This window comes from Pleurodeles waltl, chromosome 4_1, assembly GCF_031143425.1.
Source record: "Pleurodeles waltl isolate 20211129_DDA chromosome 4_1, aPleWal1.hap1.20221129, whole genome shotgun sequence".
NCBI classification, from domain to species: Eukaryota; Metazoa; Chordata; class Amphibia; order Caudata; family Salamandridae; genus Pleurodeles; species Pleurodeles waltl.
In genome coordinates this window covers 1,011,313,905-1,011,339,374 of record NC_090442.1, presented here as the reverse complement: position 1 = coordinate 1,011,339,374, position 25,470 = coordinate 1,011,313,905, and the positions used below count along the sequence as shown (strand labels likewise).

The 25,470-nt window shown below is 43.4% G+C and overlaps 1 protein-coding gene across 1 annotated transcript in view; it reads right to left on the bottom strand.

The window, feature by feature from the left end:
* The window catches only part of WASL (WASP like actin nucleation promoting factor), a 299,023-nt gene extending 276,255 nt beyond the window's left edge, over positions 1 to 22,768 (bottom strand). Inside the window, exon 1 of the mRNA XM_069229876.1 lies at positions 22,343 to 22,768. Coding sequence (XP_069085977.1) covers positions 22,343 to 22,453 — 111 coding nt within the window. The 5' untranslated portion in view covers positions 22,454 to 22,768. The remainder of the gene's footprint in view (positions 1 to 22,342) is intronic.
* Positions 22,769 to 25,470: the final 2,702 nt, after the last annotated feature.

The window sequence follows — 25,470 nt, the reverse complement described above, 5'->3', positions numbered from 1 at the left end:
AGCTCTGGGCTCTACTGGCTCCATTACCCACACTTTGTCTCCAGGTTGAAACTCTACCAGGGTGGCCTTCTGGTCATACCATTGTTTCATCACCTCTTGACTGGCCTCAAGGTTATCTTGGGCTTCTTTCCAGAAGCGGGTCATCTGGTTGCGAAGGGCCAACATATAGCTGACCACATCCTGAGGGGGTGTCTTTGGAGCTTTCTCCAATCCCTCCTGGACAATGCTTAAGGGTCCCCGGACAGGGTACCCGTAGAGAAGTTCAAAGGGACTGAACCCTACCCCCCTCTGGGGGACCTCTCTGTAAGCAAAGAGAAGGCATGGTAAGAGGACGTCCCACTTACGCCTCATGGCCTCAGGGAGGCCACCAATCATGCCTTTCAGGGTCTTCTTGAATCTCTCCACAAGACCATTAGACTGGGGGTGATAGGGTGTGGTGAACTTGTAAGTTACACCACACGCATCCCACAGAGACTTTATGTATGCAGACATGAAGTTAGTGCCTCTGTCAGACACTATTTCCTTGGGGAATCCCACACGGGTAAATATCCCCATCAGGGTTCTGGCCACCACCTGTGCAGTTACGGTCCTCAGAGGGATTGCCTCTGGGTAACGGGTGGCATGGTCCACCAAAACCAGGATGAACCTGTTGCCTAAGGCAGTTTTGGGGTCCAAGGGACCAACAATGTCGATGCCCACCCTTTCAAAGGGGGTGCCAACGACAGGAAGTGGAATCAGGGGGGTTTTAACCCTTTTTCCTGCTTTACCACTGGCCTGGCAGGTAGGACAGGATCTGCAGAACTTATCTGAGTGTGTCCTCATTTTGGGCCAATAAAAGTGGGTGACAAGCCTGTTAAAGGTCTTGCCCTGCCCCAAATGTCCTGCCAGGGGAATGTCGTGAGCCAGACCCAGTAGGAAGGTTCAGTAACATTGGGGGACCACCAGCATAAGTGCTGCCCCAAAGCCCGGAACCTTAGGCTCACTGTAGAGGAGATCGTTCTCCCAATATAGGTGGTGATCGCCAGAGGCGTCGCCTGCTGCCTGGTTTGAGGCTTGTTTCCTCAAACCTTCCAGAGTGGGACACTCTTTCTGCGCCTTGCAGAATTCCTCCCTGGTGGGTCCACCCTCAACTTGCCAGCCAGCAAGCTCAGGTAAGTCACCTAAGGCGGCAATGTCTTCCCCAGTTGGCTCGGGAGCCTCCTCCTCAGGAGCCCCGTCCGCCACTGTGGGAACTTCTGGGGCCGGTTTCCCGCACCCCTGGTCCCTCCTCCTGGCAGCTCTCTGGGCCATCGTTCCAGGCTCCAGATGCCCTTGACTTCCCTCTCGGTCAGCCATGGACCGTGTGGTCATGCAGACCCACTCAGGTAACCCTAACATCTCCAGGTGAGACCTGAGCTCCACTTCTTTCCAAGCAGTGTGCTCAAGATCATTGCCTAACAGACAATCTACAGGCATGGCAGGACTCACAGCTACTTTCAGAGTACCAGAGACCCCCCCCACTCAAAGGGAACCAGAGCCACTGGTAGGTGACTCTCGCGATTGTCAGCGACTCTGACCTGGTGGAATGTATTAGGTACTATCTGCTCTGTTGACACCAGCTGACTCTTGATAGTAGTCATACTGGCTCCTGTGTCACGCAGAGCCTCCACCTTCTGCCCATCAATGGTGACCCACTGCCGGTACTTGGAAGTATTTCTGGGCATGTGGGCCTTGGGCACCATTTCTCCTTCTCCCAGGGACACTAGGGAAATCTCTACCTGCTCCCCAAAGCTATTTGGGTCCATCTCCCCCCCGAGCGCTACACTAGTCAACCCAGGTGCCTGTCCGGTAGTGGACGGTGCCCTCTTGGGGCACTGTGGATCGCCTTTGTAGTGACCATACTGGTAACACTCCATGCATTTGGGGCTAGGTTTCCCTGACTTGTCATATGTCCCTGGCTTTTTCCCAAATTTGGAAAAGGAAGGGTTGCCACCCCCTCCCTGGCAATTCTTTTGGGGGCCTTTAGAGAGTTCCTTATCTGCAAGTTTATCTCCCCCCTCTTTCTTCTGTTGGGAACCCTGACCACCTTTGTGGGAGTCCCCCCCAGGTACCTTCTTGGACACTCTGGTGCTAACCCAGAGGTCCGCCTCCTCAGCAAGCTTCCTGGGATCAGTCAGCTTACTATCCACTAGGTGCTGGCGCAAATCTGTATAAGTAACATTAAGCATATGCTCTCTCAGAATCAAGTCATATAAACCTTTATAATCTGCTACTTTGTTGCCCCGCACCCATCCATTCAGTGCCTTACTGGAAAAGTCAAAGAAATCTACCCAGGTTTGTGTGTGTTGTTTGGTGCTGTCCCTGAACCTCTGACGGTATCCCTCAGGGGTCAGCCCAAACTTGGCAAGTAAAATGGCTTTCTGAAGTGGGTATGTGTTTTGATCAGGTTGATCCAGTGTGAGAAGTGTGTCCCTCCCCAATGGCGGCACATAACCCCACATAGCTACCCCCCATTGCCCTTCAGGAACCTCATGAGCCCTTAGTGCAACTTCATAAGCAGCTAGCCATTTATCTATGTCATCTCCCACCACAAAACTGGGCACCACATTTTTGGGTATACGAACCTTCTTTTCTCCAGCAGGTCCTGTCTGTATGCTGCCACCATTATTGCTGGATTCAGACTGTCTTGCCTTGATCTCCAGCTCCTTGAGACTCAGTTCATGAGCCAACAATAGTTTCTTTTCAGCCAAAGCCCTTTCAGCTTCCACTTGTTTGGCTGCTCTTTCAGCTTCTGCTTATTTGGCTGCTCTTTCAGCTTCTGCTTGTTTGGCTGCTCTTTCAGCTTCTGCTTGTTTGGCTGCTCTTTCAGCTTCTGCTTGTTTGGCTGCTCTTTCAGCTTCTGCTTGCTTGGCTGTTCTTTCAGCTTCAATCTGTTTGGCTGCTCTTTCAGCCTCAGCTTGTTTGGCTTCTCTCTCTGCCCTTCTCTCCTCCTGTTGAGCCTCAATTTTCAGTTTTGCCATTTGCAATTGGAACTCCCTTTCCTCTCTCCTTTCCTCTGCGGTCAGGCTTTGCATAGAGACACTGCTCCCTGGTCTGGAAGGGGGCACAATTGCAGTGGTAACACCATCCACAGATAGTGAAAATTCCTCTGAGGTGCCATTTTCTGGCTCCTCTTCCTCATCATCCTCTAAATGGGCTTCTGCCCAGGCCCTCAGCGCCACTTGAAAGTCCTCCTTTCTGGAGGCCCCTTGGGTGGGTACCCTCAGTGCCCTGCAGAATCCTCTTAGTTGTTTGACTGTATATGTATCCAACTGGACTAGGTCAAAGTCCCCTGTCTGAGACCCAGTCAGAGACATGTTGAGTGAGGATTTAGTTTTTGAAAATTGTCAGGAAAAAATCAGGTTTTCAAAAAGAGATAAAAACCAAGTTGACCTTCAACTGTGGGTAGGTAGAGAAATACTTAGCTACTGTATGTTACTGCACAAATACAAGTCCTATCCTCACCGCTGATCACCAATGTTAGAAATGGGGTTTTTGGTTGGCAGTCAGGTTACCCCCTGTCCAAGCAAAAGCCCTCACTCTAGTCAGGGTAAGTCACACACAATCCAAGATTATCCTGTGCCCACCCTCTGGTAGCTTGGCACGAGCAGTCAGGCTTAACTTAGAAGGCAATGTGTAAAGTATTTGTGCAATAAATCATACAATACCGCCATATAGCACCACAAAAATACACCACACAGTGTTTAGGAAAATATATAATATTTATCAGGATAATTGTAGGTCAAAAGAATAAAGTTGCAATGGAAAATTGTAGAAATATCACAGGACAGTGATATAAAGTGTCTTAAGTCTTTAGAATATAAACAAAGTCTCTTTTAAGCACAAGTACCTGGTTGGGAGTGGAAAAATTTCCTCAGAGGGCCACCAGAGAAGTGCTGCGTGGAAAAAGGGTGCGTGCGTCGATTTCTCCCCAGCACACACGGACTTGCGTCGTTATTTTCCACGCGGGGAAGTCGGCGTCGTTTTCCGGCGCACGGACAGTCTCTTTCTGTGGATCGCGGGGATTACCAGATGTCCCGGGTCTGTGCGTGGAGTTTCCTGCTTGTTCTCCGGCTGCGCGTCGGTCTGCGGGGCTGCGCGTCGAAATTAAGATCTCACGGCAGGCGTCGCGTCGATTTCTCCTCTAGACTTCGATCTGCGGGGCTGCGCGTTGAAATTACGATCTCACGGCAGGCGTCGCGTCGATTTCTCCTCTAGAGGTCGGGCGGCGTTGTCCTTGCGAGACCGTGCGTCGGATCTTCGATCGTCCCAAGAGCGTCGCGTCGATCAGCATCGGAGTGCGGCGTTTTTCTCGCCGCGAGACAAGCTGTGCGTCGAAATTTTCGGCGCACGGAGCGTCCAAGTAAAAGAGAGAAGTCTTTTTGGTCCTGAGACTTCAAGGAACAGGAGGCAAGCTCTATCCAAGCCCTTGGAGAGCACTTTCACAGCCAGACAAGAGTTCAGCGAGGCAGCAGGGCAACAGCAAGGCAGCAGTCCTTTTGTAGAAAGCAGACAGGTGAGTCCTTTGAGCAGCCAGGCAGTTCTTCTTGGCAGGATGTAGTTTCTGGTTCAGGTTTCTTCTCCAGCAAGTGTCTGATGAGGTAGGGCAGAGGCCCTGTTTTATACTCAAATGTGCCTTTGAAGTGGGGGAGACTTCAAAGAGTGGCTAAGAAGTGCCCCAGGTCCTCTTTCAGTTCAATCCGGTCTGCCAGGGTCCCAGTAGGGGGTGTGGCAGTCCTTTGTGTGAGAGCAGGCCCTCCACCTTCCCAGCCCAGGAAGACCCATTCAACATGCAGATGTATGCAAGTGAGGCTGAGTACCCTGTGTTTGGGGTGTGTCTGAGTGAATGCACAAGGAGCTGTCAACCAAGCCCAGCCAGACGTGGATTGTAAGGCACAGAAGGATTTAAGTGCAAAGAAATGCTTACTTTCTAAAAGTGGCATTTCTAGAATAGTAATATTAAATCCGACTTCACCAGTCAGCAGGATTTTGTATTACCATTCTGGCCATACTAAATATGACCTTCCTGCTCCTTTCAGATCAGCAGCTGTCACCTCAACAGTGTATGAGGGCAGCCCCAAGGTTAGCCTATGAAGGGAGCAGGCTTCACAGCAGTGTAAAAACGAATTTAGGAGTTTTACACTACCAGGACATATAACTTCATAGGTACATGTCCTGCCTTTTACCTACACAGCACCCTGCTCTAGGGGTTACCTAGGGCACACATTAGAGGTGACTTATATGTAGAAAAAGGGGAGTTCTTGACTTGGCAAGTACTTTTTACATGCCAAGTCGAAGTGGCAGTGAAACTGCACACACAGGCCTTGCAATGGCAAGCCTGAGACAAGGTTAAGGTAGCTACTTGAGTGGGTGGCACAACCAGTGCTGCAGGCCCACTAGTAGCATTTAATCTACAGGCCCTAGGCACAGGTAGTGCACATTATTAGGGACTTATAAGTAAATTAAATAGTCCAATCAGGTATGATTCCAGGTTACCATGTTTTAGGGGAGAGAGTATATGCACTTTAGCCCTGGTTAGCAGGGGTAAAGTGCGCAGAGTCTATAAACCAGCAAAAACAGTGTCCACAAAGTGGAGGGAGGCAGGCAAAAAGTTAGGGGTGACTACCCTAAGGCTGTCAGGTCTAACAGGGAGTAAATCTGAAGATTTAAGGCTAAACATGATATTCATTGGTACGTGCCCATACCGACGAAGTCCAAATATTATATGAACAGTGTGCCTGCCCATTGTTTAGCACATTTAGAATAAGCAGTGCAAGCTTCACTCTCCACAATCTGCCAGCAGAAAGAGACCCTAGGATCTACTGTACTGGTTCTTAAATTACCCTACAAGGCATCTCAGAGCAAATCAGCACCATTCAGACCACCTCTGCTGACTCTCACGCATCCGCAAAGCACTTGTGCCAGCCAGTGGGCACTCACTGAGAGGCTTATGAGACACTTAGTCCATACTCTGTGGCCACTCATCATCCCATAGCCACATGCTTCCAAAAATCCTTTCCCCATCTTCACAACACATAAGTCTGTCTGTCCAGCCTCCCCCAGCCCACTGAGTTCACAGGCACCTGCATTAACTGTGTAACTCTGTAAATCCCTAATTTGCAGATCCTAGAGTACCAACTTTGCTGCATGCAGACAGGATGTAAGCACAGGTGGCAGGAAATTAACCTGCTCACTTGCAGCAAGGTTTATAAAGTAGCACATAACAGATAAGGTGTACCCACATTTAAATTTGTTTCTGTGTGTTACTAGTGTTGTATTTAAGTATGTGCCTTCTACAAAACCTGGACAACAGGGATTCAAAATCTGGCAAGATAGCTGAGTGGATTAATGTGCAGTATGCATCTTGAATTCTTCCAGCTTTTCCCCATGTTCCGTGAAAACAGAAAAGATACTCGATTAGGTAAGATACCTTTTATATTCTAGCCGTTACAATTTGAAAGTTGCATGCTGAGGTTCCTATCCATCGCCATAATATTAAGAAATGTGAAAGGAAGGCCTGTGACCCACAAGGTATTTAAGAAAGACAACCCTGCAGACTTCCAGTCGAGGTCATACAAAGTGGTTAGTGACATTTCTTGATGTGGCTGATTATCATTTGAGGAAATGTGTGGCTCCAAAATGGCATTCTAAATAGGAGCTGGAATTTGAGTTACTAATGGATACTGGAAATTTCACATTTCAAATTCCTGACTGTTATTAGTAGTGCTACGACTGGAGATGCCAATGAATACAGCAGTGGAACCATTCCTTCTCAGAGGAGGCATGGCAGAGAAGCATAAAGTTATCTTTGCTGGGTCTATATTCCTCCAAGGCTATAGGTACCCATCTACTTACAAAATGCAGGACTCACTTGCTCTCACGGTGCAGGCAAGCGGCGAGGAGAAAGGTACATGTTTCATGAGCTAAGTGACTCACCACAAGAAAAAGAGGAATACTAATGTAGTCACTCAACTTGATAGCTCAAAAGAAACATGAAAAGATGCACAGGAGACAAGGTACTCTGGTAGTAACCAAGAAAAGTCTGAAAGCTCGCTGGCAGCACCTGTCACATGGGTCAGTGGCCATGCCACCAGTGAACTGCAACAGGCACAGAAATACATGACATGGCCTTACAATTCCTCTAGCAGATCCTAGACAGCCTAAAACCTGCCAAGGACATTCTAGCACTGAAGACATTTTGAACTGTCAAAGCACTTGAAAATGTGATGATTATTTGCCTACCATATTCCGACTGTGTGGAAGGAGGCACCACCCTATATGGGATCAAGTGGAACACAAATGTTTTGATTTACCTCTAAGTGTTAATATAGTTTACTCAAGGCTCTCACTAGTCTTCCTGTTACGGAGGTCATTTGAAGCACCTTTCTAGCCCCTATGGTTCTGGAGCTGCTGGGGTTTAGAGATGGGACTTGACAGAAAACCTAAAGTCCAGTTCTTTAATTACGTTCAATAGCAGGTCAGATGGGTGGGACCTCTCACTATCTGAATGCTTCAACTGTGACCAATAGTCACAAGATATGGCATCTAAGGGTTGATTACCTAGGTACTCTATATTGACAGTTATACCATTTTGAGCACCATCAAAAACCCGTTTTGTGATTCAGGAGACTATGTCTTAATCATTTTTTTGTTTGGTCGGATTTTTAAAATTGTATGCAGTGATCACCTTCGCAAAGACTACTGGAGCTCAGCAGCACTGTAAAACAAGCATTTGTAATGCAATAGGTCTCGCATTTGCTTGAGTTAGAGCTACTGGCATTGTAAATTCATAACTGGACATTTCCTGCCACAAACTAGTCAACCCTCCCTCATAATATCTTTTCCTGCCATATTATTACAATGGCCCTGCATTTAACTGAAGCACTTCCATTTACCCTTTTCCCCTATCTGCAGCAAAAAAATGAAAACGTTGCCATTTAGCTTCCCAGTTTAAATTTGCCATGGTAATGCCAATAGAATACTACTTTCACCACCCCACCATCAGAGTTGCTGACTTGCCAACAGAATGCCCCCCCCCACACCCCCAAAATAAAAAACACAAGACAGCCAAGGAGAAGTGACGAGAGAAATAAACTAGAAGGGTCACCCCAACATGTCAAGAGTGTTCAAAGACTCATAGTGTAATAAGGATGTTAAGTTGGCCTGAATTATGGTCATAATTGTAATAAAGGGAGATTATTAAAACATCTACAATTGTCATACAAACCTGTATCAGAAATTAACTTTTGACATTAGACTGTAATGCTCAAAACAGCCCCTAGAGAGCACCATAACAAAAATATAATTTGCAACATATAAGGTCAGGTAACAATATTGTTAGCCCCAGGAGGATAACCCAATGAAAAAAATACAGGAGAAAGTAATGCATATACTTAGCCTCAAGGGCATTTTAGGGCTAGCAGGTCTACTGCAATGATATTGCAAACAAGGCCTTTAAAGCAAAACTTCTCCCAGCTGCAAGACAAAAGTTGTAGCCATGAGAAGGCTTAAGACAGTGAATGGTGGGAAGGATTATTATTTTGGAGTCCCCACTAACCTAGTGCGGGGACCCAGAGACAATGCAGACAGAAATATGTTTTTGAAGGTGGTCCCATTGTCCTAGGACCATCACAGGTTGAGTTAGGATCAAAAATGTTTTGTAAAAGTAATGCCCTGCAAAGCAATAAGGGGCAAGCTTTCGTGCTGCAAATATTATACTATGTTGACTGCAATGATCAGAAGAGCCTCTAGAGAACACCACAATAAAAATAGCTTTTAGAAGAAGCACAGTTTTGTAACCATGCAGTCAGCCATTAGAGAGCATAACCACATTAAACAAGCATTTTCAATGCAACGGGTGTCGTATTTGTTCGAGTTAGAGCTATTAGCGTTATAAAGCAAAAAAAAAAAAAAACTGTGCGATCGCGCTATGTAAAATGTGGCGCGATTGTGCTGCGTGGAAAATGAACAGATAAAGTAGTCTGGACTCCAGGCTGAAAACATCGTGCCTCATATGTTTTTGGTACTTTACCGGTGCTGTGTAGGTGGGCTAAACACCGGAAAAGGCATGATGTATGCATGCCTTTCACAAATGAAAGCAAGCGGATTTTAAAAGGCAAGCCCACGAACCAATGTAAGTGACTGACGCGGTTTGACCCCAAAGAGATTACAGAATGGACGGAGCACTTTGTGCTCGCCCATAAAAAAAAAAAAAAAAAGGAAAAAGTAATGCAGAATAACTATATATTCAGCCTCTAGAGAGCATAATGCATTACCCATTTTCAAGACTAGCGGAACTATTGCAATAATATTACAAACAAGGCCCATAAAACATAACTTCTTCAACCTGTAAAACAAAAGTTCCAGCCATGAGAAAGCTTAAACAGACACTGAATGGTGGGAGGAGTTACCACCAAAGGCTGAGTTATGAGCAAAAATTTTGTGTAAAAGTAATACCCTGAAAAGCATTATCGGTCAGGTTTCCTGCCACAAATATTTTAATATGTTGATATGACTGCAATGTTCTGAACAGCCCCTAGAGGACCCCACAATGAAAATAGCATTTGTAAGAACCATGGTCATGTAACTGTGTAGTTACCCCCCCAGAGGAAATAACCACACAAAAAATGTCAGACAGTAATGCAGTGGAACCATATATTTAGACCTTAGAGGGCATAGTACTTTACACATATTCAGGACCAACAGGCCTATAGCAATAATATTACAAGGAACGACCTTAAAACACAACCTACGACAAGCTGTAAAGCAAACGTTCTAGACCTGAGAAAGGTTAAACAGACACTGAACGGTTTGAGGGGTCAGTTTGGAGTCTATAATAGCTTAGTGTGGGGACCCAAAGATGATGTAGACAGAAAGAGTATATTGTTGTGAATGTTTTGGCGGTGGTCCCATTGTCCTAGGACAACCACAGGCTGAGTTATGAGCAAAAATGTTTTTTAAACGTAATGCCCTGCAAAGCATTATGGGACAAGTTCCGTGCCACAAATATTTTAATATGCTGATTTGACTGTAATGCTTAGAACAGCCCCTAGAGGACCCCACAATTAAAACAGCATTTGTAAGAAACATGGTCATGTAACTGTATAATTAGCCCCGAGAGGGCATAACCACACCATAAAAAATAAAAAAAAAGATGGCAGAAAGTAATATATTTAACCTACAAGACATAGTACATTACACATATTCAGTGCTAAGAGGCCTATAGCAATGAAGTAACAAAAAAGGCCTATAAAAGACAACTGACTGAGCTGTAAAACGAAAGTTCTAGCCATGAGAAAGATTAAACAGACACTGAATAGTGGTAGGGGTTATTATTTTGGGGTCCCCCTAACCTAGAGTGGGGACCCAGAGATGAGCCACAGAAGGAGATTATCATGTTGAATATTTTGGTGGTGGTCCTATTACCCGAGGACTACCACAAGCTGAGTTATGAGTAAAATGTTTTTTTAATGCATGCAAAGGATTATGGGACGAGTTTCTCAGAGTGCAATGAATATTGTAGTATCGTCTCTCCTGCTGCAACGGGGGAGTCGCTTTTGCTTTGAGGATTTCTGTTTTAGTAAAGCATTTACCAATTTCAAGTGTTTTAAGGAGAAAGCCACAAGAAATGACTGATTAGGTAACTCTGAACAATGTGACCAGCACTCCAATACCGCTGATCGAGTTTACGCTGTTGTGCCTGTTAGCACCATGGCCCACATGCAGCATGAAGAGGAAAGACAAAATAAATAGTTCTCCCACACTGAAGTATATTGGCAATCGTATAATAATCCATGTAACCGGGACAGTCTGCAAGGGGTGACAAAACAGCCTCAAGGCGGGACAAACGTAAAGCAATTACCGATGACATCAAGTGACTTTTGAAAGGCAAGCCCATGAACAAGTTAAAGTGATGGACGTGAGCTAGGTATGGTTTAAAGCCCACAATACTTACAACAGGTCAAAGTGCTTGTCCACCTGGGGTGGAAATCTTAGCTCACTTTTGTTTGGTGGATTTTGTTCAAAGTACATTTGTGCTTTGTGAAGTATTTGGCAGATTTGCACCTACCTGGGGCAAATCCATTGAGTTGCACTTCCACCATCCCACCAAGGCTATAGATCATGTAGGACAAAGGGCAGACAAATTGCCAGGAGGGGTGAGAGAGGGAAAGCTCTTGGCTGTTTCATTTGTGTGCAGTCAGAACAGCAACCGGCCAAGGATTTCATCTCTCAATCTCACATGTGAAGAGTTCCTGTCATACCTTTATCTGGTAAAGAGAGAGTAAGTATTTACCACAAAGTGCATTGGATGTTTTCACACCACTGTGTCAAGGGATACACAACTGCCACACGGATCTGTGGATGGCGATGGTTACTCACCTTGGTTGGTGTCTTCTACAATGTCTTTCGTCCTAATGATTACCCCTGTTTGAGTGATCTTGTGGGTGGAAACGTCGACAATTTTTACAATGGACTGGTTTCACTAAAAGCATTTACCTAAGGATTCCAACTCTCACTTTCTTGTGTGTTGTTGCTCTGTCTATATCTCGCTACCAGTCGTGTGTACATATTCTGTACAGCACATGCGCACTATTTCACATGACCACTTGCACTGCACCGTTACACCATTAGGTTCACCTGTTATTTGCATACTATTTTAAATCCAATTGAGTGTATATTTTGAACAAGATGATTTGTGTTAATAGATTTATTCTAAATGTAACCTATTCCATATGGGTTTATGTGCAACTATTTCTGTGGAGGTCTAGTGTTATACTGCCCTCTTTTTGAGCAACTATGTTTTGTTTATCTTACACAGGTCCCTGGGTTACTGGGTAGCCCCTTAAAATTTGTAATTGAATTTGTGAGACTGTTATTCATGTGGTAATGTAATTTATGGACTACACTTTAAAACTAAAGTAGGCAGCGCCAGAGTACTTCAGGAAAGAGATGCCTACAGCCCCAGCCATATGTCCAAGCTGTTCCATGTAACGATTAAATACCAAAGGTAATACTAATTATTCCTTTAACCAACGAAATAAAAAATAATTCAGTTGACTTATCGAAAATCTGAAAAAGCTGGCAAACGCATTTGCATGAAACAGCCGCTTGAGCAGCAAAGGATGCTCAGCGAAAGAAGTACATGTTAAAAGCAAGAACTTCTCTGTTAGACTCACTCCATGGCGGTCTCTGCCACTGAGTACTATTGCGTCATGGACTGCTTAACAAACCGTTGCATTAAGACAGAGATCAAATAGTATCTTCAGCTGTCATTCCGTCTCAACTCTCTTTCCTACTAACTCCACTCTAACATCCATCCCTCAAACACTTTCTTTAAAATTAATCGCTGAAAACGTTATTCCTCAAGTGACCCAAAAGGTCACTGCTCGGCATGAAACGCTTAGCAGGTATAATTAATGCTACACCTTTTTGAAAAATATGAAATATATTTCACTAACAAAATATTTCCTGTCCAAGCACTAGCTTTATACCATTGTAGTTGTGCAAGTCAGTTCTGAAACCACCACGCCTGTGGAACTGCCGACAGATAACTTCAATATTCCTTTGTGAAGTTCACAAGGGTTGCTAGTTTGTATTGACAAGCACTACAAAGTAAGATCTTTCGCAAAGGTGTGAACGATCATCGTTAGACTTTCAAATAGTGTTACGTGTAGAGTTTGGCCTGGACTTTTCTTGCGCTTTTCTACCTAGCTCGATGTTACTTTGTATAACAAAAAATAAATAGAAATAAGGAAATAAAAAAAAATAAGGAAGGGGGTCCTGGAGCGAATAACTTTTCAAAGGTAGAATGAGAGCATTGTGGCGTGCAAGGCACGAGGGAGAACAGAGACTGACCAAATGCTATTTGCACTTCCTAATGCATAGTAAAGGATTTTGCGGCTATTTTACTACTCCAAATAGGCTATAATAATTTGTACTCCCAGCGCGCTTCACAAAGAAGTTTTGTTTTTACCAAGGACTGTAAAAACCCGGAGATAAAATTTAAGAATTTAATGATAATCCGAGCAGACCATTCCAAAATTTGAACTCATGATCATGGCAGATGTCAGTCTCTAACGTTTATCTCACTAAGCCATCTTGACAGCTTACGTTGTTAAATTAGCCATCTTGGGGTGTTGTGCATTTTGATTTTCTTAAAATAAAGCTCGGATGTAAAGGATGTAATATTTATCATTATGCTTAGAAAGAGTATTTTCAAGCAATTGTGTGCCCTAACAAATGGAACCCCTATAACCAGCACTAACAAATATTACAAGAGCTCGCTCTTCATTGGGACAAGAATTGGCTTCCTTTATCATAATGGACTTTTGTAAAAGCCTCCTCCTAGGTCTCTTCCCTACTCACACAACCAGTATGAAAGGGATCCAGCTTCTCGCACACTATCCTATTTAAACTAGATGGAATCAACGCCATTTCCACCTTGTGAGATTAGAGAGGCCAGCACACAAAATAAGTTACTGGCTCTTGTACTAAAATTCACCAATGACCTAGATCCTCACTCCAACCATCCGCTCTACACCACTGGGGTGCCATGACCTCGCAGAACCAGTACAGCATAACCAGTCACAAATCATTTTTTTCCAAATTTTGTTGTGTTTCCCTAAGGTATCTCTTCAACAAAATAGCCTCCAACCATGTAACAAGATGTTTTTTTGTACACCAACCTCATCGAGGAAATTGGCATTTAAAAAAATTGCCCTCAGCTATCTCAAAAACACCACCGTCACTGCAGTTCACCATGCTCTAAACTGCATGTACTGGAAGCTGTATTATTGCACCCAGGAGCAACAAGTGTCTTCTCTCTGGGTGTATAGAGTACTACTGTCCACACATACTGTAAAGCCTTTTTGTGTGGCTGTGTAACCTTTACACCACGTTCCTGTGGTGGTAGTTAGACAAATGAATAGAAATGCTGAAAAAAAAAAATCATGAAACCCCACAGAGATGTAGGTGATAAGAACAGGTTCTAACAAGAGCCTCTACCAGATGCTGCATTTTTAAGTCATAGTTAAAAGTGAGCCTGAGGGTGCAAGCTTTAGAAATCGGCTGAGGTAATAGGTGGGGAGGCTCGAACTTACATTACAACATTATAGAGCTTAACCATCCATTAATTGTTTAACAAACCCACAGATGTGAAATTATTTTGTTCTACAATCTTAACTTCAGAATTGAAGTGGCATTAGCCAGGCCTTCAAATGGGCCTGGAATGTATACGTCTGACTTACATTAAACTGACTTATGAACCACAGCAGCACCAGCTGTAATATTAGGAGCAGTTGAAGAAATCATAATGAAGTGTATAAAATGGGATACAGAAATAAAAACAGTAAAACGATATTTTTACATGTAGAAAAAATGAAAATGTACATTATTTACATTTTTAAAACTACCAATGTGACATCCTTTAATAAGAGTTAAAGGATGAAATTAGACATTATAGAGTAAAATTAGAGCAGTTTCCCTAACTGTGGGTGCCAAAAGTCCTAGTCAATATGTAATATTTAAAATGATTATGCCCATGTGTGCAAAGGTAGTGAATAAAGTCTCTTAGTATAGTTTTAAAACAAACTCTTCCAAGTATTCCCAAGCAAGACTCCATGTGACCTTCCAGTATTTGCTGCTGCTGTTTTACTTCACATGGAAATCTCAACAGATATTGTGTTCAATATATACGATCCCGAAAAACTACAAGTGACTATGCAGCAATTGTTGCAAGATTCACATGTTCCTGTAAAGGCATCAAGAAATAAAGATGTTGGGCCAGCAGAAAGACCTTGCCCCTCTAAAAAGAATAAACTGGCGAACAGAACTGCCTCAAACCAACAAAATAAAACTAAGCCTTGCTATAACAGAAGGTCTTGAGGGGAAAAAGAGGAAAATGGAAATGATTATAGGCTGGGACCCTCGGACCGTCTGTCTTAAAGACAATTTATCCGAACACCCCAAAAGAAGTTCTGGGGTTAAAATAGATAGGGTGGCACCCCCCGAAGGCTTAACAACTAAAAGCTTAAAAAAACAGCTAAATGAAACCCTACGCTGCCTCAAGTATAAAAACCAAGATACAAATGGTATGAAAGAAAAACAAACTTTTAAAAGGCGCTTATATAGAAGACTACTAAGGGAGAATAAAAAAGAAGGCAGAGGAACACACCTGGGTCAAACTTCATGCTGCCCTCAAGATAATCTGGGGGTTAGTGAACAAGCTCACCCAACCTCGAATTCCAAAGGTCTGTAATGTTCCTGTGAAGCAATGGTCTGAGTACATAAAGCAGCTTTACTGTATAATAAGCAGGCACCTTGCCCCGCACTCCAGGATTGCCAACACGATGGGGCTATCAAGGCGTCTCACCTGGGGACATTACTTTCGGAAATATTTGATACATTGCATGACCCATTAAAGGAGCAGACTACCTCACAGACTATCTAATATTAATCCCTGGCCGCCTTTAAAGAAGGCAGAAAGTGAGAACAGCTGGGGCACCAGGACCAAACAGCCTTCCTGTGGCCCTACTAAAATGTGATTTAAATCTTTAGACATCCGTCTTAACCCTGCTCTTCTCTGAATGCTATGACATGGCTACCATTCCTGAAAGTTGGAGGGGTTCAAATCTGGTACCTTTTCATAAAGGGGAAGCAGAGCGTCTCCTGCAAATTACAGAATGATATCACTGTTAGACGCTGACGGGAAGCGCTATGCAAGGCTATTGTATGAAGACCTAGAAATCTGGGCAACTGAGAAGAAACGGACTCCTTGGTTCCAGATTGGCTTTCAAAAGCACTGTCAGACTAAGGATAATCTCCTGACCCTAACTTGCCCGACTGAGGAAGCAAAGCACCCTAAGTCCCGGCAACTTAATGCACATTTTATTGATGTCACAAATGCCTTTGATAACATCCCAAAAGGCCGGTTATGGGCAAAACTAAGGAAGTGGATATACTACCACACTTCCTCAAGGCAATAAAATAGCTATATTGTGGCACATGGGTAAGAGTCAAATTATCTGCCAACTGGGCCACCTCACAAAAAATTTGGATGAGTAAATGCTTGAAACAGGGTTGTATCCTTGCCCCGCTGCTCTTTAACCTGTGTATGACAGACTTGGAAAGTCATCTAGCTGTCCCAAGGATTTGTCACCTCCGCCTGATAAAGCAAAAACAAACAAATTTTCAATAGGCTGGTGACAAGGTGGTACTCGATAATACAAAAATTGGCCATCAGAGTCCGTTTGTCACTGTGGAACAATACTGCGCTATGAATGACACCACCATCAGCGGTAAAAAATAAAATAAAAAAAAGATCCTTGGTAAACATCTGGTATAAACGGGTGCCTGGTTCATTAAAGGGTCTGGGTTTGAATGAGTATCCAGTTTTAAATACCTTGGCGTCACTTTCAACAAAAGAAGGACAATCCCAGCTAGGGGCACTGTCCGTGGCATGCAAAACATCTAACATATTGGTTGGTTCAGCTAAAGAGAAACCTTCAATGTCCAAATACAAATGCTCTACTCATGGTGGTGGCAACAGGGCTGATGCCCACAATTGTGTCCATAACCTACTGTGCTTTTAATAAAAATAAATGACATTGTGGAATGTAAATTGATGCACATTTAAAGTGCTCCAATGCCCTTTGACTCTGTTTGTGCTATATAAACTGCAAAATATATACATATGGAGACTAAAATGCAGCTTTAGACCTCGTTTTAACACAAAAATGAATGAGGCCTTACCCCATAGCAACGCAGAATGGATTTCTGAGACTTGCTAAAATCATTTGTATCCACACTAAGTTTTTCAGAAGCCATGTGATTTCAGTGCAAGACTGCCACAGTTAGCACCCCACTGTGAAAAGTGTTTCAGCTCCAGAGTCCAATGAAGTTCAGCATCTGCCACTTTTATGGCTAGATCAATATATTGGCAACCGTACAATACTGAAGGGCAGGGTCACGGTTGTGACATTTACAACTTATTACATTAAAACGTTGCCCCTGCCTCGTGTTCATAAAGTAAGGTCGGTTAGACAACTTTGTCGTTTTAAGAATTGGGTCGTGGTAAGGTTGCAGCCCATGTTTTTGCCATTATGGTATTTAATTTTGGATTGGTAATCATTGTCAACCAAAAGTAACACTAAACCGTCACTGTGGTTTTTTTCTAATTTAGCACTGATGTACATCTTTGTTTTAGTCTTTCCATTTCCTCACAGAAATTATTAACGCCGCAGGCCTACCGATGGGATGCCCTCTTAGTCAGCGGGAGTGCCACAGTACATGAAACTGTGACAGGTGCAAAGGTGGCGCACTGAAAGGCACGGTCTTCTATTTCAGTTTTTGTACACGACTAGCATAGGTAGAAATTATTCACGGAACTTTGAGGCTTACACAAGTGTGAACACGTGAGAAGGTGAGGCTACAGAGAAAGAGTGAGCATCAGTCTGTCATAGGAACTAGGATACCTGATACGTTTCACACAAGAAGACGACAATATCCACGCACGGCACTGGCTCAGCCAAAGAAACACCATGTACTGTGTGGTAGCAAAAATCAGACTAAAGGAGACGGACAGGAGAGCATCCGAGCTGGTGAGCCTACGACCTAATGTCTTTCAACAGTGAAAGCGGGCGGTAGTACAAAAGCATTTGACTTAAGTATGCTGTTCTGAAAACATAAAGAGGCTTGCACTTTTTTTTTTTTTACACATATGCGGCGTACAAGTCACTTGACTTTTATAAGAAAATAAAAAGCTATATTTTAAGCGGTGGCAGACGTTTTGGAGGTCTCCAATACCTGTAAACGAAAGTATTTTAACAAGGACAAAAATGAAAAAGATAATCGGAGGCAAACTACATAGACACAAAGAAAAATTAATGCCGTTTCTACTTGTTATCCCAAATCTCCTGTGCGTTGCTGTACACAAACTCAGAGAGAATTTCGAGCATGCAGCATCCAATATTAATTCACACTGTGAAAGAGTGATACAGAGGAAGGAAAAATCAAAGCTAACAGGCAATCAAGTTATCGGGAAAAGAGTGGCAGACAAGTTTATCTGAAATCTCATGCAACAAAATCTTTTCTCAGAAGCACCTGACTTCACAATAGAGTGTTCAATTAGGGACCCTATACCTTTGTGACACTCGAGCATTATTCAAGTTACCACTAAGCGCAAAGGGATTTTGTGCTTCTAAATGAGCAACAATAAGTCATTGCATTAAATGACCAACTGCCATTAGTAGCAAGCATTAATAAAAATAAAACCAGGGCATGAATAAACGAGAACAAGCATGTGTGTTAAGAGAGGCTCAGATGTGGGTAATTTGATAAAATATCTACTTGTCTATAGGACAGTCTGCTTCATAAATCTAATTGTCCTGTAAAAAAAAAAAAAAAAAAAAAAAAAAAACATCTACATGTCCCTTTGGTGCCATGTAGCACAGCAACAAATTATGATAGCAATCTCATTATCTGATATTAGCCTCTCTGATTATGCCAGGGCTAATGCTTTAATTGGGCTTAAATACTAGAAATGCCCTTAGTATGCCACCTTTCTGCAGATCTATATAAGGGTGCTGGGGGGCGCAGTAAGCAAAGTTCCAGGTTGGAAAGGCCTTTTGAGTCTGTGCAAACCTACTACCGTGCATGTTTTAGGGGTTCTCACCAGCTCTTCCCTAAACTTTTCTCATACTGAGAAAGGTTTGGAAATTTACTCCTGACAAGAGCAGAAGTAAAACTTCTTCCAGGGTTGGAAAGAAAAGTGGTTAGAGGGTTAGTGAACTTGTAAATTCAGATTTTCGCATAGGCAAATCTACACATGCAAATTTACTTGTGCTATAATACAGTTCACAAATATTTTCTAGGAGTACAATTTCCTGGTCTACTTCTGTAAATTCATGAAATACAGAAATCTACATTAACGCAATAACATATACCATGAGTGCACTTTTGTAATATTCTTTAATAATTGGGCCCCCAATTAGGTCTGGCATTAACTAAGACCTTTTGCTTTTATTAAAATTCTATCTCTCTCTCTCACTGTGAGTGCCAGCAACCTGCTCTCTCACAAGGAGCATATCGGCACACAAAGTAGTTTTGTTCAGTGGCAGGAACTACTGTGGCAATGTGTGCTTTTGCTTTGTGCGAATGTTTGAGACAAAGATGAGGACCCGGCAACAATAACGTTTTACAAAACCCTTGTCAAAATAAGACATGCGTTAACAAAGCCATAAGCAGACCCACTGGAATTATGCGGCAGAAGAGAGTCAAACTATGCGGCGGGGTTGAGTGAATTATGAGGCAAAAAAAAAGGCAAATTATGCCTCATAATGTAGCACTTTTTGTAATAGTATTACTTCATTATTTTGACGTTTTTAAACTTGGTAACACTCATTGGGCATTTGTTGCCCTAGATTATTGTCCAGATATAGCAGTAAGCAAAAGAAATTCGACAATCCAGCTTTGCAAAAGGGCCTTTCACTGAGTGGCAGCAAGTCTTTGCATTTAATTAACTTTTGAACCATTTGAGCTAGAAAAAAAAATTGTTGTTGTTAAAATGTACAGATTAGGTGGCAGATGATGGATTATGTGGCAAATGCAGCAAATCCATATCTATGCAAAAATCACTGCACAATCACATAATTCCAGTGGCCCTGGCCATAAGACTAACCACCAATGTTGGACCTATTGGCTTTGCCAATGCTTGCTTATTTTCATGTTTCCCATAATCGTGTTTAAACTGGTTATACTGATTTTTCCCTTATAAATATTTTTGGAATTACTGCTATGCATCAACACATTATACTAACTGATGCTGCAAAGAAATGGTACCCACACCACAATTTCACTGTAGTTTTGCAAGACATTTTTTCTAAGTTGCATTTTTTTGTTAACATTTTATTTTGAAAGCAAAGAATGATCAATCTTGTCTGACTAACCCTCTACCCTCACCTTTCACAGCATGACATTTTTGTTGCTGCCTCTGCTAAATCCTCTGTTTTGCCTACATATTATAAGAAGTTCCAAATCTTGGGTGCGCGACCTAGAAAAAGCAGGCAATAGAGTATTTTCTTGAAATGCAAGTACTGTGGGTTAATAGTTTATTTGACTTTTAGCCAAATGGGAGCCCTCAGAGAGAGTCAGCCTCGTGTGTTATGACCTGTCTGCCTTCCAATGATACATACAGTCTTTATAATACCTCCGTCTGTATGTGTTTTCTCTGCATCTGTCTTGCATCACTTACGGAAACACTTCCCCATGGCAGCAAACCTCCTGTACACTTTACATCTCAGCCTAATAATTAATGGTACAGCCAGGGCATGATTACCTTTACAGAAGACTTCACTCGTAGATCATTCAAAGGGCAGAAAACATGCAACAGGTGGGAAAGATAGAAGATCAAAGCAGTCGGGTGAGCTCTAAACAAAACAACGATTATATAGGCACAATTTGAGCAGATTAATTCCCTATATGCTCGTTCGTCAGAAGAAAGAAAACGTCTTTAAATTATTTTCAGGACAGAAAACATGACGTCAATAACAATCCCTGGCGCAAAGCATTTTAAGCTGTACATTTCAGGTGTGCTCCTCAAAAAACCTCCCTGAAAAGCACACAGTGGTGTCAATATTAAATATGTCGAGGGTCCGCTCACAGCAAAAGAAATAAAGGCAAATTCTTGCTATCAGGTCTCATATTTTAAGCGACCCCAAACAGTGAATATGAGCACCAATGAGTCGGTTCTCCGGTATTCAGAGTAGCAGAAAGATGCAATTTTCGTTGTGTGTTATGTTGGTAGCATGTGCTGATTTCGGCGTGTGTGACAGAGTGTAAAACCACTACTCTTGGCACACCCTATTCACCTTAAAAAGGAATTATATTGACTTCTGTGGGTTTGCTGCTGGTTTCCCTGAAAGTTATTTATTGGAATGAAATATTTTAAACACTACAACCTGCTGAGACGTGAAAGAAAAAGATAAGTGGGACCTACGTGACGTCACTGAGGAGGTAACATAAATGTTTCGAACCCACTCATGTTTTACTACGGCGGACACAATCTGTAGAATCGGATATGGGAAACAAACTACATACTGAAAAACCTCCGGACCCTGCTGAGTCGTAAATGAGTGCAATTACAAGACTAAAGACAATGATATTAAATCACTTTATATTTTTCAAGAGCGTGTGGCTCAGAGGCTCTGTGACTTTTTTTAAGCCACGTTCCTGTTTAGGAGGGTTGGGGGCTATTTAAAAAAAAAAAACACGCTACGTAATAAACGCTTTGCGTTCAGTGATGACTCGCCATTCCGAAAGCAGGTATCGTATTTCCCACCCGATCGTGCCTCGCATAGGTACTTTGTCGAGAAGAACCTGCCCTTGGCCACCGAACGGCAACATCCAATCACAGAGAAAGGCGGAAGGCAGGTAACACTGGAGAAACAAGGAAAAGATTCCTAAATTGCCTGCAACCAAGCAGAGCTATTTGTAACAAACACACCACCTCACATTCCTGTCTTACAATATGCAGAGTCGGACAGCGACAAGCACCCAAGGCAAGGGACAACCTGCATTGCTTAAATGTAGGCGCGGCTAGCACCGTAAAGTAACAACGCTCCCCTTTTTCACTGCAGAAATTAAACTGGGCACAAACTGTCCAAACTTTATATGCAATAATTCACTTTGTTTGTAGCTTTATAAAATCCCTGCAGAGATATTCCATGCACATTACCCCTGTGGAATATTGCACCGATTTCGCATGTAATATCTGGAATGTTCCGATTGCGAGTAATTGTCAAATTATTATGAAGAGTCGCATTCTATGATCGGTATTTATATGTGTGTTTTATAGGAGCACAGGTGAGAACCGCTTCGTTATTCCTAACAAAAGTTGTAGGGTCTTTGTGCTCACCACTTATTTTTTTTTATTTACACAGAAGAGTAAATTGCCTGAACTCCTGTTCTTTTGTGGGTGAGCACTGAGGATGACCGAATGGCCAGGTTAAGCTGAACCAAAAGTTGGTGAACACCACTCTCACAGTGCATTTTCTCGGCCGGTTTAAAAGGCTCTGGTTCTCCCACGGGACTGACACTAGGAAGTGGTGGCTAGTTGAGGGTTCCCCGAGTGATCGCAATTGTATTTGCAAGGGTGGATTGAGAATGGTACTTTGTTTTGTTCAGCACTCACCACGCAATACCTGCCTAACAGGTTAAGGAGGCCCAGACTGCCCTGCTGGGTCACCTGCGGGGTGGCATGCTAAGTGTGGAAGGGTGACATGAGGTTCGTTTGGCCGCCGAGGTGGTAGTTTGGGGGTTCAGCACTCACCACGCATTTCTTGCCTAGCAGGTTGAAGAGGCTCTGGTTCTCTTGCTGGGTCAGCACCAGGGAGGGCTCGTTGGTTACCCGCTTGCTCTGCTGGTTGTTGTTGTTGCTCATGGTGCTGCCTTTGGGTGCCGCAGGGGCTCCCTGACTCTTCTCGGGTCACAGGCTGGGCACAGTGGCAGTGTACCGGAGTTGAGTACCAAGGCCCTAAGTCAGCGGTACGCATGCGCGCTGAAAGAGGACTGACCCGCCGCGGCTTCCGTCCCGCCCCTCCCTGGCTCCTAGTTCCGGTGTTGTGTAATATTCGGTGTCCCATGAAATGTGTCTACTCCGACACCTAAGCTGTAGCCGGGGCTCCTCCTTCTCCGGGGAAGATTGGCTGCACCTTCCTCAGCACCGCCTCTTGCAGCCGGGCCTGGCTCCTGAGTCAGCGAGGAGAGGCAGAAGCAGCACAGCACCGAGCTGAGGAGTACTACCCACAACAGACCAAAGCAACTGAGTTCCGAACACCGGCAAGAGAGAGCAGAGCGACTGGTGCAGCTCAACGCCGAACAGACATTGGGAGAAAGAGGTCCCAGGAATTGCGTGAATAGGAAAAAAAATAATAGGCGCCGACCTGAGGTGGTCCTAGCGGCGGTGGAAAGAGCGTTTACACTGGTCTGAGCTGTGGTGGCAGCATGCATCTCTGTTCACCAGGCGCTACTTCGGATCAAACTTACTAAAACCCATTTATGTTTCACTAATTCTGTAATGGGTCGTCACTAAGCCAACACACCCAGAGAAACAAGCATTCGAAAAAACAGTTGGTTTGACTTTAATGTGCTAACTCATGTAATTGCTGGCATACACAAATGCTGTTTGTATGTTTGGGCTTGAGTGCAAATTTGAAAAACATTTTCTCAGGATGCGACGTTTCAAAGAGACTGGGTCAGCAGATGGGGGCTAGGCTTTTCAGATCAGCAAAACTTTAGCTGCCATGGGCGGACATTGGTGGGTACAGGGCCTGGAGAGGTGGACAGTCATTCTGAACGTTGCAAAAAAAAAAAAAAACAGAAACACATTCTGAAGCTTTCTGCCAGATATATGTCAATAGACCTGATTCAGGCATGAGACTCTCTATTTTTAATGCCAAAAATGGCTTTATTTAGCTGTCTCCCACCTGAAATTGCCTCTGCTTAAATGGAAGTGAACGGAAAAATACATTCCCCCGTTTTTTTTGTTTATAAATCTCCCATTTCCCTGTTGTAAGATGTTAGCGTATATGCTACCAAGTGCTTTCCAGTCCACCGCCTCCATGCATTAATTGGAAACCCACTCAGAGTAGGGTCTTTAGTCTATTGAAAATGAGCCACTATGTTTGCGATAAGGCACATTGCCCTCGTGTGAGTTGCAGAGCACCTTTAACTGGGTTCATAGGCACAGGCCTGGACAATGCACCCTATTGCAGTAAAATCACTGTCCCCAGAGCAGCTGCAAACTTGTGTCTGCACTGGGGGCAACACATTAGTGAAAGACAGACAGGCTGTTTGAAGCTGCCACTTCGCCCTTCACTGTGCTTTCAGCAACCCGGCCTGCATTTGAAAGGATCCAAGTCTCCTCTGCAAGCGGGTGCATTAAGTGGCTACATCCGCCTTCAGGGGGATATCTAAAGAGTCCATAGCACCCACTTTCTCTTCTTCCAAAAGGCGCACTTGGGGTGGAGGTGCACTGACTGTGTGCCTCCTGACAGTCTCTTTAAACACACTTGTAAACCTGCTGGGGACCAGAGTTGTAAAGTGCTTTCTCTTTTACACTCTGGTGGCCCCCATGCAAATGAGGGTACGCCCTTCGAGATCGCACTAGTGCTACATGTGCACCTGTACAATCTATATTAGAGAAAGGGTCTCCCAGGCCTTGTCTGTAATACCGGAGTGCCCCAGGGGTGCAAAAAGCGGGTTTATACAAGCAAATATAATGCAGCACATAGTAGCACCATGTGAGTTGGGATGATTCTTTGTGTTACATGCACAAATGCAGTTTAGCACATTAAAAGTTAGACCTACTTGCTTTACTTGTACTGGGAAAAGCAGGAAAAATAATTGCTCTCTGAGTAGAGTGCATGTAGGAGATAAAGGGCTGGGTAAAACAACAATGTGATGATTGAATATACCTTTCAGGTATAAAATAGTCAATTTTGCATTCTAATGGGAGCACTTCCCAAAAAAATAATACACTAAACAGCCAATCGCTTGAGATGAAAGGGTAATACTCCTCTGGACAGACCCAAACTCCACTCTGTATTGTGAAGATTTAAGGTCTAATCATGGTCTTGATGGAGGTGGATATCCATCACAAACGTGACAGATATCCCATGTGCTGTATTGCAGTCCCATGATATACTATGGAGATCGTAATGCAACAATGGAATGAATATCCATCACGTTTGTGACGGAGTATTCCATCTGCCAAGATCGTAATTAGGTCCTTACTAACAATGGGTCTACAGATAGAAGCAGCCTTGTCAAATCAGACTTAAAAATCATCAATACATCACTTGTAGCATACATGTCAACACTTCAGGTTAGGAGGGAGAAGCTTGTTTTTCATCGTGATAATTACATTATCCTTTTCTATTTTAAATGTCCTCCATTTCAAAGCAAGTTAATGTGAGAAATTAAATCATCTATCTTAACCTTTACTAAATGTGGCATATAAGCACTTGTCAAGGTTAGTATTGTCGAAAGGCAGGTGTGTTTTTCGTGAGGAATGTGGATGGGAATCTTTGCATAACTGTATGTAAGTTCAGTCTAAATTGTGAGGAGTCCCCAGGTGTGCTACAGGAATTATCAATTAGTAATTCTTCTGTTAGTGGACTTGATATGCTGTTCGTATTCCAGTTGCAAAGAACTGTAATTCATTTTTATATTTTTTCCACTTATTGCATTACAGTGCTTCACTGTAATAAAATCGATATGAAAAAAATAAAAGAGCTTGGCCTGGGACACAGGGAACTTTTACTTTAAACCCCAGTGCATTTTGGGAGACTACTCTTTAGGCAAGCAACTGTGGACTCCAGGCCTGTGACTCAGATCCTTTATTACATTTATGAGAAAACCTTCTTCAGCAGTGAGTGGATTACCTTTTCATGTACT